This window comes from Balaenoptera physalus, assembly GCF_965194825.1.
Source record: "Balaenoptera physalus genome assembly, chromosome: 4".
Classification (NCBI taxonomy): domain Eukaryota; kingdom Metazoa; phylum Chordata; class Mammalia; order Artiodactyla; family Balaenopteridae; genus Balaenoptera; species Balaenoptera physalus.
Genome location: NC_138891.1, coordinates 33,207,449 through 33,232,179, shown reverse-complemented (window position 1 = coordinate 33,232,179; position 24,731 = coordinate 33,207,449). Strand labels below are relative to the sequence as shown.

The following is a 24,731-nucleotide window of genomic DNA, read 5'->3' as shown; positions in this document are numbered from 1 at the left end:
ACAGGGTTCGGTACTACTACAACAGTGTCACAGATGACTCAGATTATTAAAGCTGGAAAGGGCTTTAGAAATCATCTGATTCACCTTCCTCATTTCACAAAGAGGGCTCTGAGGCTCAGGAAGGTGATGTAGCTTTCCCACAAGGCAGAGACCTACTTCACAGCAGATCCAAAAAGAGAACTTAGGTCTCCAGAACCCCAGTCTGGAGCCCTCTCCATTGTTTAGGGGACGGGAGGGAGCCTAGCATGTCAAGGCTGAGAAGGACACTGGAGTCACAAATATCAGAGGTGGGACCGAGGAAACTATGCAAAGAAATAGCCATGTAGCATCCCAAGCCCTGTGAACTGACATCAGCAGATGCAGGTAACTGATAAAGGCTGTCAATTATAGCAAAATTGTCCCACAGTTAAGAAGAAAAGTAGATGATTCAATCAGTTGTTACCTATATAAACCAAAAAATTCCAGGTATACCCTGACAAGCAAAGAATTATTTTGTGATTAAAGTAAACACTTATCGAAAGTTTGCTGGGCATTTACTGTATCGCAGTAAATACTGAGTGTTTGTTTCCTCAATAATTTTTTCACTTGCTCAAGGTAAGAAAAACATTTTACATTGAGATCCAATATGTTTATTCATATAAGTGCAAAAAAAAAAAGAAAAAGAAAAAGAAAAAAACCCAAAATAATAATTTTGGGGAAAATACTTATCCTTACTATACATGATAAAGAACAAATATAATAAAGTGAATATCAAATATGATTTTATGAACATTTACTAGAACAAATTTAAAATGTCAAAATAAATGATAATGAAATAAATTCCAAAATAACAAACAAAAACAAAAAAATACTTGTGAAAACCTATAATATTCATTTCATGACCAACTAGAGATGGTTCCATACACAGTTTTAAAAAGTATGGTATAAATCAAACAGCATGAATGAGCTCCTAGTTAGAAAGACTTTTAGCAATCTGGGAGATTAATTAGCTATCTGATGTTGGGTACATCACTTCACCTACCACTCCATTTAACAGGCCTGAGTTTCTGTTTCTTGACTTATAAAATGGTACTAATTATTCAACCCTACAGGGCAGTTGAGGGCTATAAAATAGTTCTATATTTCCTGGATTCCAAGATGGTCATTTCCTTATAGTTAAAAATATCAGGGATGTTTCAGATGTCACTTAGTAATAATCTAAGTGTATATTATCTGTGGCTATGCTTTCATATGAAGAGAAAGCTTATGGTCCACAAAAGCTAAAATATTTACTATCTGGCTCTATACAGAAAAAAGTTTGCTAACTTCTGATCTCAGAGAAAAAATTGAAGAAAGAACCAAGAATAGGAGAGACAAGATAGAAGGAAAGATTAGGAAAATATTAAATGAGGTGCCTTCAAGTGATAAGATAATATTTGTTAGGTGAGGAAGGGTGTAAATAGAGAAGAGGCACAGAAATAATAAACTTAAATCAAGCTCAATGTTAGCAAAAGTTTAAGGGCATAAATGCTACTTAAGGCTAAAAGCTGAAGTCAAGAAAAAAATGGTTCTGAAGAATCTAGGGGCAGGACAGGAATAAAGATGCAGACGTAGAGAATGGACTTGAGGACAAGGAGAGGGGGAAGGGTGAGCTGGGATGAAGTGAGAGAGTGGCATGGACATATATACACTACCAAATGTAAAATAGATAGCTAGTGGGAAGCAGCCGCATAGCACAGGGAGATCAGCTCGGTGCTTTGTGATCACCTAGAGGGGTGGGATAGGGAGGGTGAGAGGGAGATGCAAGAGGGAGGGGATATGGGGATATATGTATATGTATAGCTGATTCACTTTGTTATACACCAGAAACTAACTCAACATTGTAAAGCAATTATACTCCAATAAAGATGTTAACAAAAATTTTTTTTAATAAAAAAAAAAAGAATGTATTTCTCCCCCAAGATTACAAAGTAAAAATATTTCATCTTAGGAAATGCAGTTAAAGAAAAGCACATATAATTAACAGACAGCCTCTTTTACAAACTGAATGTAACAATAATTGGATTTAATTTGGTTATGGTTATTGATTTACATGTTTATTACAGAAACATCTTTGAGACCATAAAGAATATTATAAAAAAATATTCAAATTAAAAAAAAAATCTTTGTGTGTAGAATTAATGTGGCAGCTTTTCCTCTTCTCCTAAAAAGCTGCTGTTAAATGGATGCCACTCTAGAATAGAGTACATGTTGATTACATGTGCTAGATTACCAAAAAAAGGCACTGTGAACCCCATGTTTCTTTTGAGCCCAGGAGGGTTGCCTTTCTTTTACATATATAAAGCTCTGGAGAAAGGAGTCTGCAGTGGACAAAAAGGAGCTCAGAATAGGTTTTCTGACAGCTCATTATACTTCTCTGGTCCCAGTAACCTCGGCCTCATTTAATGGGGGTGATGTAATTACTTGGCCCAACTTCCCTAACAGTAGTAGAGAAAACCTTAGCCTACAATTCACACAAACCGAAAAAAGACTAAGAATCAAAAAAGCCATTTATTCTAGATTAACCCTTGTCAAAAATTTCCTTTAATTTACAAAAGAAATAAAATTGAAAAGGTAAATCTATAAGATGATGTATGTGCAAAGCTTATTTGGCGTTGGATTCTCCAAATAGAAACTGAAATTACATGAGCGAAGAAGCACTCACTTATTCACCATCCATAATAAGCCAGGATGCTGGGTAGCAGAAATGACAGCACCTAGGGGGAGTGAGGTAGCCAGGCAGGCTGGCGGAGTTTTCATGCTTTTATCTCCTTTCCGATAAACGTTTCCTGGCATAACTGTGTTATACCTTTTTATGAAACAAACAGTACAATTTTTCTCTTAAAACCACTATCATATTTCATCACAAATTACACATTCTAGGGTATACCAACCCTTCAAACACCTGGGCCGTCTGATCGGGATTCAGGATCAGACAACTGTGGTATCGCCTGAGAACAGCCACAATGCAGACACACAGTCCCGTCGTGTAACTTCCTGCCAGGCTGGAGGATTTCAGGAGCAGTTCGGCTTCCACAACACTCAGTTCATTCAGGAGCTACAATGGGAGAAAAGATCGAAGAAAAATGTAGCTGCCAAAACAAATAGGAAAGACGTTTATTTTTACAAACCACGGATATATTGAGTCATCCTAAACCTACTTGATCTCCTTCCTTGTCCTGCCCCAGGAACATGCACATATACAGCCACAGTCTCAGCACCCCAATGAATTCACTGGTTTTTATTTTTAATACTTTATCAAATTATAGCGTTTTCCTTCTCTCTGGGCATCATGGTCCATGCAATCGAGAGGTACCCAATACTGAAACAGCTATCAAAACTTTATGGTGGTCCAAAGTTCTGGACTGGATAATTTCAGAGAAGAACATCCCCACCTCTGACTTTTTTTCCACTTTCCCCTCCTTTTCAACAAATGGAAGTTATTTATCATCATTTTCTTATTATTAACAAAGCTAACACCTCCAATAGAATAAGTCAAAGAAACCAAGTTTTATGTCTACTCACTAGAGACATAACAAATGAACTCAACTATGTGTATAAGAAAAATAGTGGAACAAATTAATAATGCTTCATATTTTTTGCTCTTCCCTAAAACATACTCTAAGTAGAAAACAAACTTTGACCTTTCCCTAAGCAAAAAACAAAAGACAAACAAGAAACACCCTCAAAGCTCTCATGTTTTAACATGACTATTACTATATTTTAGCACCAATTATAATTATTTAGTTGAAAATTATGAACACAGATGCAATTAAAATGCTAGTTGAAAATGCTAGTTGAATACTGTTGACTCAGAATGTTTCAACTCTTCAAAAATGCACCGGGTGGCTCATTTTAAACTGTACAATGCCTAGTAGGTTTGCCTTCTGAAAAAAGAGAGAAGCAGGATCCCTTTGACACCTGTATTGCAAAGTCAATGAGGCCATTGATATTCAGTGCTGGCTCCATGAGATCAAAGATGAGCTGAATATGGTGAGCCAATGGGAGATGGTACGATGTTCCTGATGCAAAGCTTGTGATTTGTTCCAGCACATTGTTAGAGATCTGTGCCAAAAAAAAAAAAAAAAAAAGTTAAAGTAATCATAAGACCAACAGTCCAAATAACTTTTATTTATTAAATTACTTCAATTTTTTAGGTAAGAAATGTGAATTTATACGTGATTCTACTCAGAAGTTGAAACATATTTCTACAGAAAACAAAACCATGTACAAATGCAATAATATCCTTAAAACAACTATAATTTGAAGAAATAAGCCGAGTTGTCATTAAGATCTACACCCAACCCTCCTAAAGGTAGAACAACAATAAATGCTAATTAATTTCCAGATGACATTTATTTGACTATCAATGGATTTGTAAAACAAAATAGATTTGGTTTCTTCTCAATGACATAGTAATTTTTCTTCAGTCATCAACAGATTTCTCCCTTATCGATAGCAATGTAGGACTAAAATGTAATTATAAGTACTGCATTATAGATTATTTTATATAGTGTTGATTATTATCATATGGTAAAAATATTTCCATGATAAAAATTAATTCCTCTGAGGAAGGCAACCTGACACTTAAAACTGAACTGCTTGATAGTTTAAGACGCTTCCAAATATGTTTAAAAAATGTATTTATAAAACAAGTAAAGCCAAAAACATATATTGCATGAAAGAGATTTTTAAGGAAATATCCCAAATGCATAATAAAACAGCTTTAATGGCTACCTGAGATGTCACTTGATGTTGATCAAAATATGAAAGGAGTTGAAGTTTTGTGAACACAGTCTCCAGTGTTGGAAATGCCTCCTGTTTGCTCTTCCTGGCTTTCTGTCCCTCATCTCCACCTAAATAAACACACAGTAGGTACATTATTTTCCATTTAATTGAAGCTCTTGACTTTAATGGATACTTTTTATTGAAGTATAACATACAAATGGAAAATTGTACAAACTCACTGAATTTCTACAAAATAAATTTATGTAATGAAACTCAAATCACAAAATCACGTACCAAAACTCCAGAAGCCCCCTCAGGTTCCCTGCAGTCACTTCTCCCTCCTCAGAGAACCAAGATCCTGACCTCTAATGGCTTGGATTAGTATTGCTCACTTTGGAACTTTATACAAATGGAATCATATGATACGTACTTTTTACATCTGGCATCTTCCACTCAAAATTATGCTTCTGAGATTGATTCATATTGTTGAGGTAATTTTATTTTTTTTCTAAAAATTAACAATTCTCGGGACTTCCCTAGTGGCGCAGTGGTTTAGAATCCGCCTGCCAACGCAGGGGATGCAGGTTCGATACCTGGTCCAGGAAGAGCCCACATGCCGCGGAGCAACTAAGCCCGTGCACCGCAGCTACTGAGCCTGCGCGCTAGAGTCCGCGAGCCCCAACTACTGAGCTCAAAGAGTAGCCCACGCACAGCAACAAAGACCCAACCCAGCCATACGTACATACATACATACATACATAAAATTACAAAAAACTCAAAAAACAAAAAAACAATTCTCATTTATGTACTATACCTAAACTTTTAGCTATTAATGAGAAGTCCCTCTATAAACGCTTCTTACCCACGGACTTTTAAAATACGATATCAACAATGAATTGGGGGGGGGGGGGAATCACCGAGGCTCACATTGATATAATAGGAAACTTCACTGGCATCTTCTTAGGAGATTCCCAAGCAGTTTAGTATGTAAAAAAGGAAATTTACACCATTCCTAACTTTTTTAGGGGTAGAAAGGAATTAAATCTCTCCACCTTAATGGAAAAGTGTTACCTTTATCAATTTAGCATAAAGAAATTTGAAGAAAATATCAATAAGAAATACTATAAACATTGCTTATTCCAGAGGGACTATTGCTCTTAACAGCTCTAAGGATAAGATCCAGAAATAATTAGGTCCTATTTTAAAACATTTTTAATATATGTATTTACAAACACAAATCTAAAAACAAAAAGGAAATGTTGGATTATACGATCTCCATGAAAGACCATTTCCAACACTATGATTCTAAGCAGTCAAAGCCTACTGAGAAAAAAGCCCTCTAACTCACATCATCTTATTTGGGAAAGTTTAATTTGGGGAACAGAGTTCACTTTACTGATTTTTCCATTAAAGATACAAGAACGATTTCACTAAACTCAAAAGGCTTTGCTAATGGCAAAGGTAATGGTTTTAGAAAATAACAAGAAGAAAGGAGACTTCTCTTTCAACAATAAGCAATTGTGGTTTATAGATAGGCAAAAGACAAGCAAAAAACCCAGGCGGTTGTGTTTCCTAAAACAAACAAACTTAGAATTAAAAGGTGCTGAGTAACATAAGGTACAAGATTGTATGTCACTTTTGTCAAATATCACCAAATGTAACGCAAATAATAAGAAAGAAGTTCATGAAACCTACTTGTTTTTCAACATCTATTCTCAAAGGTACAAGTGGCATTTTGCCTTCAATACAGCTGTTTGCATGTCACGAGCATGTATAAAATACCCAAGTTTTGAATTTTTCATTTACTAACATCATTAGTCCAAGGCTGAAAACTTACACCAATAGTCTGGGGTAACATGAGCTTTGGAAGTGAAGTTAACATATTTATTCAGTCCTTCCTGGGACCAAAACCAAGTCTGTTACCAAGAAAAGTAACAGACTGGAGGATGTGGACCCAGCAGGAGAACTCACAAATACCTCTTTTTTTGGTTTGTCTACATTAATAGGCTCTGTTTACTTACACATAGCTAACTTCTCAAGACCTCTTATAAAAAAGATGCCATTGACTCTTGGCAATTTACGTTCACTTTGAGAGAAAAATTTAAGAAATTAGTGGTGGTTCTCAAAGGAATATTTTAATGACATTTACATATTTACATAGATAACAATATAGTCATAATTCATAGATTTTCATCTGTTTTATGTTAATTTGCTTTCATAATATATATTATTGCTCTCTTGTTGCTTAATTTTGATTTTCCTTTTTTTTTTTTTTTAAATCTCTAATCCTGGAAGTTCTGACTTTTATTGGTATGGTAAAACTTCATTAATGTTTTGAAAATTTATACCCAAAGATGACTAGTCAATGTAAATGTAAAATGAGATTTGAACATGTTCAACTGGAAATGTCATTTCAGCTTTAGAGTATAAATCTCCCCCCGCCCCCAGGCAAGGTCTGGTTGATCTAAGAGCGCTCCTAATGAGTTCCTCAAAATCATGTTTTTATGTGTAGCCAGAAATCAAATACATGCTAAGACAACTTCTGTTTTCCTGCCTCACCAGCCTCTTTATCAGAAGGCAGCCCACTACATCCCAAATTAACAAACATATTTCTGGTTGAGGAGTTTTATCTAAAACGTGGGAAAGACAAAAATCCCCACTGAAGATGAACAAACATATTTCTGGTTGAGGAGTTTTATCTAAAACGTGGGAAAGACAAAAATCCCCACTGAAGGTGACCCTCTCCTCAGGGGTGCATCTAGTACTGTACCGGATATCTCAAAAATTAGCGTGGAACAACAATGATTTTCTCCTGGTGAGTTCACAAGCAAGAACTGCCTATTTAAGAGACCGGTACGAAGACAGGACAGACAATAGTCTAGCATTTAAAAAAACTCTTTATAAAGGAAGGAAGTAGACTCAGCAGAAAAGGATACCACGTTGCTTCCTTCCCCGTCCCACCCCTCTCAGTGTTCCAAAACCAAACATTCCACAGGACCTGAAAAGACTCTCTAAAAGTAATTTAGGTAAAAGCCCATATTACTGAACCTTCTAAAGGAGACAGTGCCCGTCCCATTCCCAAATATACAAAAAGTAGCTTCAAATATACTTTGCTAGCTAGTTGCAGGGCTTCGGGATTCAGCCCATTTCCTCTTTTCTCTAATAGAGAAAACAGCAAAACAAGAGATCAACGGTTTTTTTAGAGCAGTTCTTCTCCCCCTCCCCAATCTCAATAATGACAACAGGGTTTCATTTCCCTTCCACAACCTCATGGCGCCTGTTGTAGCACTAACTCTTTAAGAGGCCACAGAAGTGAGTTAGGGAATGCGATGCGAATAACGCGAAGGTAGCCTTCCCGCTGTGTTCTAAGACATCGGACACCCAAAACACACATTCAGACTAAAAACCCTGTACCTTGTTTCTGCACCTGCACCCTTACCGATGGAGAGGAAAGAGAGCTATTTGCAATAGTTATATCTGTCCTTTCCTGTGGGAAAGATCTAGTGTGGGCAAGCTCTAGTAATTCATCCAGTTAAAGTCCTAAAGACTGGATCCCCTGTGGAGAGGTTCGTAAAACAGTATTTATTTTGTACTGAACAACAAAGCAGGGTTCCTAGAGGTGGTTTATGCCATGTTTAGGAAGCGTGCTGTTTGCACAGGGAAAATCCAAACTTTCTTTCCCCATTACATTATTTAAGTAACAGAGAGATAAATACCAGCAGTGGTAGCAGAGTATACATAATGATAGCATACTTTAAATCGTATGACTGTCTAATAAAATAAACAAACTTTGAAAAGAGTAATTAGGCAAACGGGAAGTGGATAATTACAAAGTTCCAATTATATTATATGGTGACATAATACAAAGGCATAACTTCATTGTAAGAACTATGTAAAAAGCTTGGTGACAGAGCATTCCAAGTAAAGGCATTATGGAGTAAAGACCCAGTTTTCTTTCTACTTGAAATCATTTGGAGACGTGGGTAGCCTCCACTACCTACTGCAATTATTCTTCTGGATAACGTAAGAAAAGATCGGCCACTACAATGTCATGACTTTTAATTATCATGTACATATGAGTATCCAGAGCCAACTATAAGCTTGAAAAAGGATGGAACTGGGGGAATGGACCTCTTCCAGCCTAAGGGTTTTCCAACTCATTCTTCAATACTTTATGGATGACTACTGTGGAAAATTTGGGAAATATGAAAAAAAGAGGAGCAAATAAAATCACCTATGTCTATCTATAGAAGGTGCTATTTTCATGCAAGCATTACTATAAATGGAACCAAGGCCTTAAAACTTCAATGTGCTTATTCATATTTCAACGTGACAGTCATTCGGGGGAGGAAACACTCTGCTGACCGTGCCATGTATGACTCTGATAAAGACTGCGCTGAGGGGAAGACAAACGACAGCACAATGGGGGCAAATGCACTAGGGCTCCTTACCCCCGCTCTCTGTGGTGCTCTTCTTATTTAGGATTTTCAAAATATCTTTGGTAATTTTCTTCAACTGATGCCTGGCTTCTTCACGCTCTTTGCCCACTCCGTAAAGAAGGATTGTGCGCTGGTTATACTCATGACTTGAAGATTCATCCTGAAAAACAGAAAATGCATTCTGAAACCCCTTTTTAAAGGGTGGGGTTCACGGACATGATACGCGCTGACCACAGCATCTCCATGCTGGCTCGTGTGGTGGTGGCATTCCGCCCACCTTTCAATTCACCTCAACCTCCACTGGCAACACCCTTGTTTTTCCAGTTTGGAACTTGCTAAAGTAAAAAAAAAAGTGTCAACTGACCTGAAGTCTTAATAGAAGCAGTTGATGTGGGCGTACCTTACAGAGTAAGTTTTGACTCTTGATTGTTTAAAATTTAACATGGTATTAATTTCACATCCTATTACATACTATCTAGTTAAACTTTTTCCTTATGGAAAATGTTATCTCTTAGCAAGCTCAGTTTTCTGCATACATTAAACATCATTAAACGTTTTATATTTAGAAAAAAAGAGGATTCTCAAGTGCTTTTATTAAAAAAAAAAAAAAGTTCCATTTACTTCCAATATGACTGTGTTAAGACACATGTATATTTCTTTCCAAATGGAAAACGACAGACAGCATGGGTCTCATTAGGTGTGAGGAAAATAGCTGGAAATGCAAACACGTTCTGACACCACCTTCCTCTTCTGGACCACCTCCCCACACCTGCCCCACAGACACAGTGAATTCAAGCACTATTTTTCCCACATGGGAGAGGAAATTACTTAGTCACAGCATCACAAAAACATACACACCGCTAAACACATTCTTTAGCCAGAGTTAAATAGTCCAGGATGTGTCCTCTCTTCTGCCTGGTTTTGAATTTTTCTATTTAAATTTCTCTCTTGGATCCTATACTCTTCCATTTTCTTAGTGAAATTCCTAGCTCTATCTTTCAGTTCATCTCCTTTTCTTACCATTTGTACATGTTTGCCCATGCGAGGTACTTACTCTCCCTAACAGTATCTATCCCTAAGGAGCTCACATGAGGAAGGTTTTGTCCCAGGGAAAACAAACTGCACTGTGTGCACGTAAATTAGTAATGGCTGCAAAAAAGAGCAAAGTCCTTGTGACCTGGAGAACGCCAATGTTCAATTTGGAGTACTCCACGTGTGTACTCTGCACAAAGTAGCATTTTGCTTCTTTAGCCTTGAAGTAAGAGCCTGTTACTTCTCAGTTTCTGTCACTGTTCTCTCAGTCTCTTTTTGTCATTCTGTCTTTCTCTCACCTGCCTGCATTCAAGGCACCACTTCTTGCACTGGTTCCTTTTTTATACCATTCTATCAGAAATATACATTTGCATACTCTGCCAATCTATCTTGCTACCATGTCCCCAAATAATTAATATTTCAGGTTGTTCAAACCGAGTAAGTCTTTTCTAGAAGCTGTTATTTAATACCTTGAGTTTCAAAATCTCCTCCAAAGTTTCAAAAGGCAGACCTAACCACAGGATAAAGTCGACATAGGTAGTGATTGCTATATCTCAGTGACCTGAGCTACTTTGTCAATCTCCAACTTTTGCTGTTGTTACACAGCATTACTGATATACTTCCTGGTGGGGTGTGTACATATAAGCAAGCCCTGTAAGGGGGACAGAAGGGCGATGAGGAAACTGCACAAAACTCAGATGCCAGTCATGTGCCCTGGTGATTGTTTTCAGTTAAGGCACCTGTCAAATGGTTCTAATGTAAACCTGTGTGTGAGGGGTGATGGAAAGATGTTAGCAACAGCTGTTTATAGAGTACCTACCTACAGCAAGACAAGGTACTGAGAACCCTGAGAAAATGCAAGGATGAATGTTCCCTGATTTAAGGAGTACAGATTCAGTATCATAGAGATAGCATCTGCAGAGCTCGAACCCCAAACAGGGATGGGGAGGGAAGGTATCCTGGAAAGATCCGTGTGTTCTATGAACACGGGGTACTATGGCTCCATATTGGCCCAATAACAGCCCAAGCTCAGGGTAAGAGAGAGCTGTGACTGCATCCAGGGTGTGTCACTTGCCAACGCCATGGTCCAAGATAATGAGCCTTTGTGAGCCTCAGATTCTTCCTCTGAAAAATGGTTAACACTACATACCTTATAAGGTTTTGGTGAGAGTGGCGATCTGTCTGTAAAATGCTTAGTGGCATATCAGACACAGCACCCCTACTGTCCATTGATATTACTGCACCTCCACGCCTCCCCTGCAGGCACCCCACAGCCGCGCTGTGCTGAATTGCTCAACATTTCCCAAAGGTGCCGGGCACTTCCTTCCTTTGCTGGTCTCCTCCCGCCACCTGAAATACTCTCAACAGCCTCAACTGCAATTGTGGAAATGCTATGCATGATGACAGCGTCAGGTCCCTCCCTCTGTCAACTCAGTTTAGAGAAAGCCCTCACTGCAGAGGGAGGGGTGGAGAGGAGAGACTTTGGAGCATTTATCGCTGTGTAATTCACCTATTTTCTAGGTATCTGTTTAATGTCTGTCTTCCTCACTAGACCATTCACATTTATATTTTCCTTAATGGCACTGACTAGGTGCTTAATATTTGTTGGATGCATGAAATAATGAATAAATAAGTGGATTAATGAAGAAACATGTGACTAAAAGAATAGGGCAGGGATGAAGATAAGAAAAAAAAAAAAAAACTAGTTTAGTAGGAAACTTAACCTGATAACTAAGTGCTTAAAAAAACTGAAGAGGAAAAATGAGAGGCAGAGAGCAGTTTAGACCAAAAAAGTCTGTAGGGTGTAAACTAGGTCTTAGTGGTGGGAGTAAAAAATAAGAAGCAAAATCAAGAGGTATCTGAGGAAGTTAGGAAAGGATCAGGCATCTGAGTGAATGTGCATCTCACTGGATTTCAAGACAGACTCACTAGATAAAATTTGTTGGAGTCCGGGCGGTGGGGGTGGGGGGAAGGAGTAGGTTATAAGGGCAGGGAGCTCATGAATTCACCGTTAGGTGAGAGGAATTCAAGGGGTAGGTGGAAATGTATTACAAATGTCTAGTAGGTGGTCTGACGGCAGGTCTAATGCAGAAGTGACAGCTTAGGGATAAGAGCGCTATGTAACTGGAAGGGATTCAAAACCCCCATGTTCTCTTTGGGCAGGGGTGGGGAGGGAAAACAGCTGCGATAGTGAAGGGGATAAATAAGCCATCAAATGATGGACACACACTCTCCATAGTTAATAAATAATCAGACAAGTCAAGGTCACAAAAGCGAGGGAAGGAACAGTTAACAACAGGGGTCATCAACAGTGTTGAATACAGTTAAGAAATCACAATGGATGCTGGCTTCTCTGACTTGTTTCTTTAAAAAAAAACCACAGGTGCGAACCTCAAAAGAGAAGTTTCTCTAGAGTGGTAGGGGCAGAAGGCAGGAAACAGGAGGTTGAAGTAAGAGCAGATGGTGAAATGGTGAAGGTGAGGGAAGTAAACCACATTTACTAGTAGTTGGGTATAAAGAACAACAGCTTGAGAGAAAAGTGATCATTGTATTAGGATAACCAATGACAAACTGGTTTCAAAGCTATGTTTCAAATGAGTCTCCATAAAGGAAATCCGGACTGGAGGGCAGATAACTGACGAAAGAGACGGGCAACAGTGACCCCTTGTCTGGATTAACTTCAAAAGACAAGGACATCTTTCTACTTAACCACAGACAAAAAAGAAAATTGGTGAAAATACAGGGAAATCTGGAGGTGAAGAAGTGAGGAACTTGAAGACGCTTGTAGTAGTTCATTGGCTCTGTTATGTTCAGGGAATTGGGCCAGAAGCAAAGCAAAGTCATGAGGTGAGAGTCAGGGGATGGAATTAAAAAGCAAGAGAAGCCTGCAGGCCTGCAGTTAGCTGGGCAAGGTTGGGCGTGGGGGGGGGGGGGAACCACTGGTCAACCTCTATACGGGGCATGAAGACTGTGTTTCTGATAGTTAACATTTTTTAGGGAAACCGTGAGAGCCGTTACTAGTCTTCAAAGAGGAAAGGCAAACACATTTTAAAAGCAACTCTTTTTCAATAGCCTACAGGATTGGTTTACATCAATTCTTTGTGCATGTAGAAAATGCACAAATCTTTAAATAGCAACTTATACATGAGAATAAGGTCAATCTCAGAAAATGGACCAAATATATCCAAAGGTCTCAATGAGTTCTACTCTTTAAACTAGGTATTAAAACACCCTCAAGTTGCATAGTTGTAAAAGATCTGTACCAAAGAATTATTCTCTTGTTGATACCATGAAGGACACATTTGCGGGGTGGAGAAAGAATCCATAGGAGCGTCCGTGGAAGTCTAGCTAACCCCTTTCACGCTAGCCCCCTGCTGTCTTTGGGCTAAACAGGTCACCTCCCCTGTAAACTGAGTTCTGAAAATCTCATCCTCCAGATCAATCACTTTCTTTCTTCAGATAATATCTCACACTCACACTTAATTGATCTTTTAAAAAAGCAGGAGGATACACATCCAAAAACTCTGGAAGGATTGTTGTACTATAGAAATTAAAAGATGTCTCTTGAGCCAAAAGTCCTGAAAAGGGAAAACTTGGAGTTAACTGAAGCCCGATATTAGTCATCTTCATTTCTTTAAAATAAGTGATTAGAAATGTTGCCAAAACGTGTGTGTGTGTTCACAAGGATGTGATAACGGTGGTGAGATTATTAGAGCCGTGTACTCTCCTTTCACCTCCAATCATTATTTCTTTCAGCTGAAGCTTTCAATGTACCACGTTTATTCTGTTTAGAATAAAATAAATTCAAATCAATGTTACAGCAGTAATAAGGCTTGGGCTGGTGGGGGGAGATGGGTGTGTACACTGTGGAGAGGCTGTGTGAAAGGAACAAGGAAATCAGCAGCTTCTTCTCAGTATAACTCCACCTGACCTGGAGTAACTCTTTCTAATTCAAGAAAATCGGAGACTCCTTTACTTAGATTTGTGAAGGAAAGCTTTGTTCAATAATAGCTTATAGTCCACAGCGTGGCCAAAATGAGGCCTTTACCCAACAAACTCAGAGCATCCTAGGAGCATTTGGAGCATATCGTCAAGCGGTTTGACGATATATACTAGTCCTCTACTTTCAAGCAAAACACTCAAGACAAGGATGACAGATAACTGGATCACCAGAGATAGTATTCTTTTCTTGCTAGATACTGCAATGCCCAAGACTCCTTACTTTTGGAATTTATCTTATATCTAACCTGAATTTGTACACTCTAACAGGTAAAGCCAAGCTAGATGACATAAGAACGGCCTTAAAATGCATGTGCTCCATCAAAACCTTCACTAATGTCAAAATGACTGCATTTCAAAACTGTAAGATGTTAGAACTAGAACAGCCTAAGAGCTCATCCAGTGGCTTAATTACCTCTCCATCCTCCTGTCCCAACCCGGTTTCACAAGGACCACAGGGGTCCTACCATTTCAGGGCATGGCCCTCTCTGTTCACAGTAATCCTATTTGAAGCAAATACATATTTTCAGATAAGCAGACTCGATTAAATAAAGAAACCAATTAAACCACTTGCATGTAAAAATTCTAGGGTATATAGAATTACTTCACTTTTCCAGTCATCCTCCACTGAGTAAATACTTTTAGAGAAGGTTTACAGATAGGTGTGGTTGGGAGTTAAAACCAGAGGAAAGAGAAAGTTAATTTAGATCAAGAACCGGAGCCTTTCATTTACCCCTCAAATCCCTAGTCATAGCCCTTTAGGAATTTGGAAATATAAATTCTCCATAAAGTAGCACGAATTAGTGTTCCTTTAGTATGGCATATTGATTTGTTGAAAATAGTCATGATTTTTTTTTTTTTTCAAAAGCCTTGTTTCATCCAAAGGTCTTAGAAACACTTCACAAACGTCCTTTAAAGCTGACAATCTGGTGTGAAGGCAAGCATGACGTCTATCTTCTTAAAAGTGTAGCCATTCCATTCATGGCATTGACCTCTTACTGTTGGGCCTCAATGTAGGAGCGGGGCATGTAGGGAGGGGTTGTGGAGACAGTGAGATAGGGAAGATTTTTGTACACAGTGGTCACAGATGCAGGCTCTGGAATCAGACAGGATGGGTTGAATAGGATCTCTAACTTCGCTGCTCTGCTCCTTAGTTTCCATCATCCAGAGAACAGAAACAAGATGATTATCTACTTCACAGAACAGTTGAGATCATAAAATGAGTCAATTCACGACAATACAAGAAACCAAAATTTGGCTGTTACTATTCTGAAGTGTATGTAGCATAAAAGGTTTTTCAAAAAGTATGCTGTCTCTCTAAACCAACAAATAAGTTAATTTTCTTAAAGTATAGCATCAAACGGACACCTCTAGATGACTAACAGATAGGGATCATCACGTGACTGACACTTCCAACTGAAATTACCCAAATGCATAGCTTGATTTCAAACCCATAATGCCAACAAAATTCTCAGGTAGTTTAAATCAGTGGTCTTCAACCTTGAGTGTGTATGAGCATCACTTGGAAGGCTCATGAAACTACAGGTGAGGGCTGCATTCCTGAGTTTCTGATCCACTGGGGCTAGGTTGGTGCCCAAGAAAGTGCATTTCTCCTGATTCCCCAGGTAACGCTGAGCTGCTGTTCTGTACTTTAAAAACCGTCCTTGAAGATTATCTAACCTACACAGAGACAGACACACTCAAAACTCAGAAGAAAGAAATAACCCAAACATATGTTCACAGCAAAGATACCTACCCAAGTGGATCTGCTGGTAACAGAAGGACACTACAGTTTGAAATATTGTACGAGTGTGTACACATGCGTGAGTGCCCACAATATCTACATAAAAGGTAATATTGATACCACAGTCCCTTCATTTAATGATATTTCCCCCAAAACACAAAAGCAAAATCAAAAGAAAAGTAATAATAATTTGTTTATATTTAAATTCTACTCAAGAAAAGCATGAAAGACACTATATAATAAGCCTGGCAATGGATACAACTGTTTCTCTTTCTTAATGTAATTTTAGAATCTTAAAATTTATAATGGGAGGAAACTGTCACCTACAAAGAGTTGCTCAAACACAGATTTAAAATAATGACATTATTAACCAGGAAAAAAACAAAGAGCAAGAAACCTAACATCCCTAACAAGCACACATTACGAGTTAAAATGTGATTACTTGTTAAAAGGCAATATATCACCCAATGTTGAGCACATATGTTTCCAGGTAAATAAACATCTGAGAAAGCAAGTTTGTGACCTTCTCCAGGAAGCAGACATTGATAGGCTTGATCTCCACTTGGATTTATCATTTGTATGGGAAATAACCCAAAGAACTCAAAAAGCATCAACTCTATGGCAGGTTTCAGTAAAAAGCCACAAGATTTTAAATTGCTTTTTAAAAGATGACTTCTCACCCACCCTGCCCCATATTTCCCAAGGAAATAAAAGCAGAAGTCCTAAAAGCAGCCAGACGGAAACACAGTGTCTGCATAGCTTTGAGTCCACGGTGTCTGAAGGTAATTTCTGATTGTGAATTTCTTCCTCTCTCCCTCTATTTCTCTCCAGAACACTCAAGACCTTACTGATGAAAGCTCAGAAGATTGTCTATCATAAAGAGTGTAAACAGCTAAACTAAGACATTAAAAGGAAAATAACCAGATGCCACTCTGCAGGTTTTATTAACTACCACATACTGGATACATTCAAATCCTTCAGAATCAACAGAGTAACCAGGTAACTTTATCTCTAGAAGTATTTGACAAGTATATGTATTTGCACTATGATGTGTGTGTAAATTTTTTCAAGTTTTCTTAAAGTTGCAAAACTTTAATAGCAATATCGATGCAGGTACTTATATGGAATATAAATTAAAATACAAGCCGCATTAATGATGTTAGAGATGACCATTAACTTCTTCACTAAAAAAAAAAAAAAAACTTATACAGAACATGGAAATAAAATTCAAATGGTCTTACTTATTTTACCTTGAGTGTAAAATGAAATTTAATATAGATAGAGGGAGCCGAAATTCTCAATACCAAGAATACTTATTAAATAAGTTACAGTCTATGCAAAATGAGCATTCCCAAAGTAGAATTTCCAAAACCATCAGGGCATAAACAAAGGCAAATAGCAGTAGCAAGGAAGGTTAAATCAGTGATCTTGTGTCAAATACTAGTGTTTATTTAGGGTTTTTTTTGTTTTTTTTTTTTTTAAGTTAAACAGGTGAGGAGGTATTGAAAATTGAAGCCATATTGTGACATGAATCTTAACTCGTTCTACTTTCAGTAATTAAAGGATGGAAAAAAGAATTCCACTGACATTTGGGGGAACTTAGTGCTGCCTTTGTTATATTTAAATCTTTTAAATTGAAGCATTTTTTTTTAAATTTAGATATTTGTACTTTAACATTACCGTGTCTTATACTTAGGAATAATATTTTATATAGAATCAATTCCATTTGTTTTTGATGAATTAAAATTTTACAAATTTCATTTTAAAATTCAAAACTTAGATGCCAAATAATGTATTCAAGTCAAGTGTTAATTTCCTTTATAGCTGCCTGTTGTGGTATAACAACCTATGGAACCAGACAAGGACATGATTTTGGTATTTTATTTTAATTACCATTATATACACTCTATAAATCTAGAAAGTATGCCCAGGCTGTTTTGAGGAATGCCATCTGATGACTACATACAGAAGCCATTTCCTTATTTTTTTAGCATTTAAAAATTTGCACTGAATGATATTCAAGAAAACGTATGTAAAACCTTAAAATTTACTGAGCAAAGTTGGAAAAGAGATACACATGGGTTAAAATATTCGGAGCTAAAGAATAGTCTCTATGAGGCTGATTTTCGAATGGATGACTGAGCAATACAGAAGCAGAAATGCCTTCCAATTATAAAAGAAAAAAAATGTTTTCTGCTTTTTATTTATTTAACAATAATTTTTCCACAAGTGATGTTACACAAATTTCTTTTCACTTTTTACTTTTAAAATTCTACTCAGCAATTATCAATCATTTCTCCTTAGAACCCTTTGAAGGTACTAGAGGAAATGAAGCCCAGAAACAAGGATGGTGTAGGAAAAGTGACTGTGAATAGAAACAAAAAAGTTAGAAGGCGTGGAAATGAAGTTGCAGAAGAATAAAGCACAGCCTGAATATTTCTCTTCCAGATTTTATGTATGTGCCCTTTTGCCTAAGATCAAAAATGTCCTATAAGAGGCAAACAGTCAAAAAATAAGAAATACAAAGTAGCCATACCATCACACGATGTTCTTCAGGCTATTTTATTTTGCTACAGATAAAATATTTGTCACCGTGAAATATTTTGAGATTTAATTTTCTGTGTTCTTACTGTCCCAGTGAGGCTCAGACACCTCAATTTTTGTCCAAAAATGTTACCCACAGAGATGAGAGTGAAATCCAATATCTGGGACTGAAAATAATCATCCCCTCTGTCCCCCCTCTAGGTAGCAAAGAAGAAACACAAGCCATGGACAACCTCACCTCTGCGGCTGGGAATGGCAGCCTGTGCACCAGAGATTACAAAATCACCCAGGTCCTCTTCCCGCTCCTCTATACCGTGCTGTTTTTCGTTGGACTCATCACAAACAGCCTGGCAATGAGGATTTTCTTTCAAATCCACAGTAAATCCAACTTTATTATTTTCCTTAAGAACACAGTCATTTCTGATCTTCTCATGATTCTGACTTTTCCATTCAAAGTCCTCAGCGATGCCAAACTGGGAACAGGACCGCTGAGAGCCTTTGTGTGCCAAGTGACCTCCGTTGTATTTTACTTCACGATGTATATCAGTATCTCATTTCTAGGACTGATAACGATCGATCGCTACCAGAAGACCACCAGGCCATTTAAAACATCCAACCCCAGCAATCTCTTGGGGGCTAAGATTCTCTCTGTCATCATCTGGGCGTTCATGTTCTTACTCTCCTTGCCTAACATGATTCTGACCAACAGGAGGCCAAGTGACAAGAATGTGAAGAAATGCTCATTCCTGAAATCAGAGTTTGGTCTGGTCTGGCACGAAATAGTCAATTACATCTGTCAAGTCATTTTCTGGATTAATTTTCTAATTGTCATTGTATGCTACACGCTCATTACAAAAGAACTGTACAAGTCATACGTGAGAACAAGGGGCGTCGGCAAAGTCCCCAAGAAAAAGGTAAACATCAAAGTTTTCATTATCATTGCTGTATTTTTTATTTGCTTCGTTCCTTTCCACTTTGCCCGAATTCCCTACACCCTGAGTCAAACGCGGGATGTCTTCGACTGCTCTGCTGAGAACACTCTGTTCTACGTCAAAGAGAGCACTCTCTGGTTAACTTCCTTAAACGCGTGCCTGGATCCATTCATCTACTTCTTCCTTTGCAAATCCTTCAAAAATTCCTTGATGAGTATGCTGAGATGCTCCAATTCTGCGTCATCTCCATCCCATAAAAACAGGAGAAAAGGGCAGGATGGTGGTGACCCAAGTGAAGAGACCCCAGTGTAAACAAACTGAGGTAATATTTCAGTCTACTAGTGTCTGGAACTCCAGACAGGCAAGCACTATGTGAAAATATTAATACTGACTAAGAAGTAGCTGAGTTAGTAACGATAACTCTTGCAACAAGTTAATAGAAGGTGACAAAAGCAATTTTCGTTTATTTGCCTGGCACTGAAAGCAATCTTAAAATGCAGAAAAGTAACCGAACAGGTAGCTGTGTAGCAAAACAAACTGCACCCGGCCACCACGCCACGTGCAAAACTACACAGAAGTCAGACGTGTAGAGTTTTGGCAAAATGGGTAACCATATAATAACATTTACGGTAATTTTTAAAATATATTACTGATCACAATGCTATTATCAACTTATTATAATCAACTAAGAATGATAAATCTGATAAAATCTTCTGACCAAATATTATACTTACATACCGATATATGTATATATACTTATACGTACTTACATATGTATATATACCCCAGTTCCTTAACCAAATGCTGACCTATTGTGATACTCATAAGTAACTGGGACATGCAAAGAACAGTAACTACTAACTTTTAATTATAAGCGAAAACTTAAGGGATTTAAACTAATTGAAATGGTAATTGATGAGACTAAATTATTTTTTCATTAAGAAGATAGAGGTTTTAAAACTACCTTCTCAAGAAAAAGAGCAAAAATAGCAAAGTTATTAAAATAGTTGCTTTATGACATTCTAATACCAAAAACTTATGAATATATCCTTAACACCAGAGAAACCAGTTTGCAATACTATTTTGACAACTTTAGTAAATACAGTACCATCATCGATACTTATCATTATTAACTAGCTTCTAGAAACTGCCTGCGATTTGGGTTAATGAACATTTCCCTTATGAGAAAAATAAGTTAAATATGATTATGCAGTTGAACAGTATAACTATTAGCAGGAAAGTGATGAAAATGTCTGGAATTACCTGTTTGTGTAGATAATAAAAAATTTACATTAAAGTCTAAAACATACTTTGTGGGAATTTCTTTCTTCAAAGATACTAGATACTATGACTCATCTTTCATATATGCCTACATCAAACAAACCCCTTTAAGAAAAGATAGCTGCCAACACAATCCCTTTTATTACACACTATTGGGCAAAATCTCTTCTGAAGGTGACATCTCACATCAATTAGTTCATACGCAAATGATAAAATAGGTCAAACCTATAATGTAGTCTGATTCCCCACAAGCCATATTATTTTTTATTATAAAAAAATACATAACACACTTGGAAGTGGACACGATTTATCTCAATTATTTAGGATCCTCAGAGGTGATTCCCAAATACAAGGCATAGAAACCAATATCTAAATATAATGTGAGAAGAAATAAAAATGGTGAGTTGTAGTAAAAGGAAGTTCACTGAACTCCAATAATAATCTATTTTATTCTGCTGAGTTAAATTTCAGTACAAAGTTGAACTCATTTAACTCTCTAGATGGTATCTGTTCTTGAGCGGCCACATTTCCTTCTCTGGCACTTCTGCCAGCAAGCACTGGATGTCAGTGGAGATGCACATAGAGACATGCATCAAAAAAGATGCATAGTCGACCTACTGCTGGGGCAAAGGCAGTAGCCATTTCTGCCAGGTAAACCAATGCAATTCACTCTAATGTCATATGAGTAAGCACATTCTGTAACAATACCAGGATATTTGAGCTGGAAGAGAAACTAAGGATCAACTAATCTGACCATCTTACTTTGTATATGGGAAAAGTGAAGGGCAGATTTACTCCTCAATCCAGTCAAGTCAGGGGTAGACAGTCGATGAAAGCTGGCCACCTCACGGTGCCAGGATCACATGAGGTGTCGGGAGACTACAGGATGGGCAGAGATTTCCTGAATAATCTTTCATTTTGGATTAAACTCATTCACTGAGATGACAATTTCCACAAGAGAAAGAAAAAAAAAAAACAAACAAACAGAAAAGCTAATGGTATTACAATACTTTTGTGGAAAAAAAATTGTAAAATGTTTGGAATTATCGATGTTTTTATATATAACATGAAAAATTTACATTAAACTCTAAATCACACTTTGTTGATACTTCTATATCAAACATCAAACTGATCCCATTCAAGACAGACTGAGAGATCAGTATTTATGGAGCACTCACTATACACAGAAAATGTCACTAGCTTTAAGAATTTTAATATACACAATACATGTCACATTTCTCAATAACTTCGAGAGACAGAGAGAGAGAGAGAGAGAGAGAGGGAGATGCCAAATTTTGTAGACTCAGGTTCAGAAGATGAGACAAACAAAATGTAGTCTTGCCCATAGCCTTAGTGGCTAACAAGTCCTAAGGATGCTGGTTATTAGAAGTTTCTCTCAGTGGTTTCTTATATAAACAGTCTAAGGCAGGTGTGACAAACTCTAGCCTACAAGCCAAATCTAGCCCAGCACCTGTTTTGTACAGCCTGTGACTTAAGAATGGTTTTTACATTTTCAAATGTTTGCAGGAGGAAAATCAGGAGCAAGGATAAAACTTTACGTTGCGTTAAAGTATGAAATTCAAGTTGTGGTGTCCGTAGGGTTTTATTAGCACACAAGCCACACCCACTCAGGTTTTATCTATGGCTGGTTTCCTGCTACAACAACAGGGTCGAGTAGTTGTGACAGACTGCAGGGTCACAAAACCTAAATATTTACTAACTGGCTATTTAGAAGATTGACAACCCCTGAACTAGAACTCTAAAAACAGGGAGAAAAGCCCTCTGTAGAGAAAGAACCCTCTCTTCATGCATCTCGATGTTTCAGCAGTTTTGCACTGAAAACACCTACAGGTTCCTGCGGCTGACCTAGATGATCTGGTAACACCCAAAGTGGGAACTGGGATTACAATGATGCTGGTGGGAACTAAACATATGCAAGTATACTTGCAAGCCAATAAGTAAAGAGAAACAGCCTGACTTTTTTTTAGAAAATGGGAAAAGGGCAAGAAAAAAATCAATTTCCAGGAGAAATACAAATAGGCAATGAAAATATGAAAAGATATATACCCTCACTAATAAATAAACTTATATTTACATGACATGGCTTTTATCACCTGTAAGTTTAGAATTGATTTAAAAGATTTTTAGTAATAGTGCTGGATAATCCTACTTGGTGAGACTATAAATGGGTACAGTCTTTCTGGAAAGCTTTTTGAAAATATCATTCAACATTGCAATGTATAGCTTTTGATCCAGTAATCCCACTTCTAGGAAACTTCCTATAAATATATGTTGGAACAAAATACAAAAATACATGGAGAGGTATTTGCTCTACAGCATGTTTTCAATAGAGAAAAAAATGGGGAAAAAAGAAAAACTAAATGTCCATCAGTAACAGCTTAACTAAACTATGGTACCTTTATATAGTGTAACCTTTTTAAAAAAAACTTGTTAGCAAATCTTCATGTACTAACATGGAATGAAACAAAGATCTAATATGTCAATACATACATACATATATATATTTACACACACACTGGTATGTATATGTAAAGGGAATTAACTTTCACTTTCTACTATATATGTCTATATTTGAATTCTTTAAACTGGTTTTCCTTTTATAATAAAATTATGAAACTGGATATTAATATATGTGTTTCAGATAATAGTGTGAATTTATTGCCTGTTTCCAGTTATATGTAGAGATTTTCTAATATTAAATTTATTTATACACAGATCATTACAGTTAATGTTAAACTGCATAATTTATTTTAGATTATTACCACCTTGGGTTAATTCATTGTGGGATCTTGAACACTTTCATATAATCTGAGAAAGTACGTGGTATCCTTTGACGGGAAGTAAAAGGCTCTTCTATGAGTACAGGAGTCCCCACTTTGACTTTCATTCCAAATGAAAGCAAATACTTCCTCATCTTTTCAATTATTATTTATATGGTAGTGGTTATATCAACATGAACATTATACTGTTGACTCTGATCCAAGAGACAATCCCTAAGGAGACAGCAAATGCAAAAAGTAGTTTATTCCCATTTGGCAGGCTTCTAATTTCTATGACTTTTCCTTACATATTTGATTCTCTCCTGATCCTACTGCTATGAACCAATTTATGTTTTCAACCTGGCACCTCACTCTGAGACTAAGAGTTTCACAAGTCCCTGAAACTTTATAGTGGATTGTATCTCCTCACTCATCAATCAATAATACCCAGCTCAAAAACTCCAGAATTCGGTAAACAATTCCACATTCACCCTGTCTCTGGCTTCTGGCAGACAGGAGAGAGAGAGAGAGGCTGGTTCCAAGCGGGGGCTCTGAAACCAGACCATGAGGGTTTACAGTGGGCTTTGGTTGCAGGACTTTGGGCAAACTGCTTAACGTCTGCACTTCCATTTTCTCATCTGTAAAATGGGACGGATCTCTGAGGCTGCTGTAAGAATTAAATAAGACCAGATAATCACTTAGAAAGTATAGCTAGTGTGATTTAATTGGTTTTGACTAAATTCCCTTTGAGCTTGATAGGATTTTAAATGTTTAGTTTAGGAGCTTGCCAAATCGGAATAATTTCTAGGACCCTTCATCCGTTATCTTCTGTGATTCACTCCTGTCTTTTGTGCACTATCCCCACAGGTGCACACAGTATTCCATTTTTCTTTTAATTTCATTTAACAAGAAACTTACTAACGTGTACCATTTGACGGACATTATTCAAAGCACCTGGCAAACGTTCACTCATTTTATCCCCTTAACAACCCTATAAAGCAAATACTATTACTTATTTTCATTGTTAAGAGGGGGGCACTGGTTTCATAGAGAGCATAAATAACTTGACCAAAGTCACAAGTAAAGGTGGAATAAGGAAATGAACCCAGGCCCTCTGGCTCCTGAGGCAGTGCTCCTATCCCATCACAGCCTCTAAGATATGGCATCAAGGGTACAGGACCAAAAAAAATAAAAATAAAAATAAATAAAAAAATAAAAATAAAAATAAAAAGGG

The 24,731-nt window shown here is 37.3% G+C and overlaps 2 protein-coding genes across 4 annotated transcripts in view; one reads left to right on the top strand and one right to left on the bottom strand.

Annotated features, from left to right (window-relative positions):
- MED12L (mediator complex subunit 12L) overlaps positions 1–24,731 on the bottom strand; it is a 318,558-nt gene that overhangs the window by 66,156 nt on the left and 227,671 nt on the right. For all 3 annotated transcript variants that reach the window (XM_082459512.1, XM_082459513.1, XM_082459514.1), the window contains 4 exons: positions 9,198–9,345; positions 4,756–4,874; positions 3,940–4,083; positions 2,913–3,076 (listed from right to left, as the gene is read on the bottom strand). In XM_082459512.1, coding sequence (XP_082315638.1) covers positions 2,913–3,076; positions 3,940–4,083; positions 4,756–4,874; positions 9,198–9,345 — 575 coding nt within the window. The remainder of the gene's footprint in view (positions 1–2,912; positions 3,077–3,939; positions 4,084–4,755; positions 4,875–9,197; positions 9,346–24,731) is intronic.
- On the top strand, positions 16,754–24,672 carry P2RY12 (purinergic receptor P2Y12). The gene is made up of 2 exons (XM_082459632.1): positions 16,754–16,959; positions 18,706–24,672. Exon 2 carries the CDS (start codon positions 18,729–18,731, stop codon positions 19,746–19,748), a length of 1,020 nt encoding a protein of 339 aa, XP_082315758.1. The 5' UTR covers positions 16,754–16,959; positions 18,706–18,728; the 3' UTR covers positions 19,749–24,672.

Bases quoted from the DNA above. Each gene is read 5' to 3' on its own strand.
- P2RY12 (XM_082459632.1), top strand. From the start codon at position 18,729: ATGGACAACCTCACCTCTGCGGCTGGGAATGGCAGCCTGTGCACCAGA.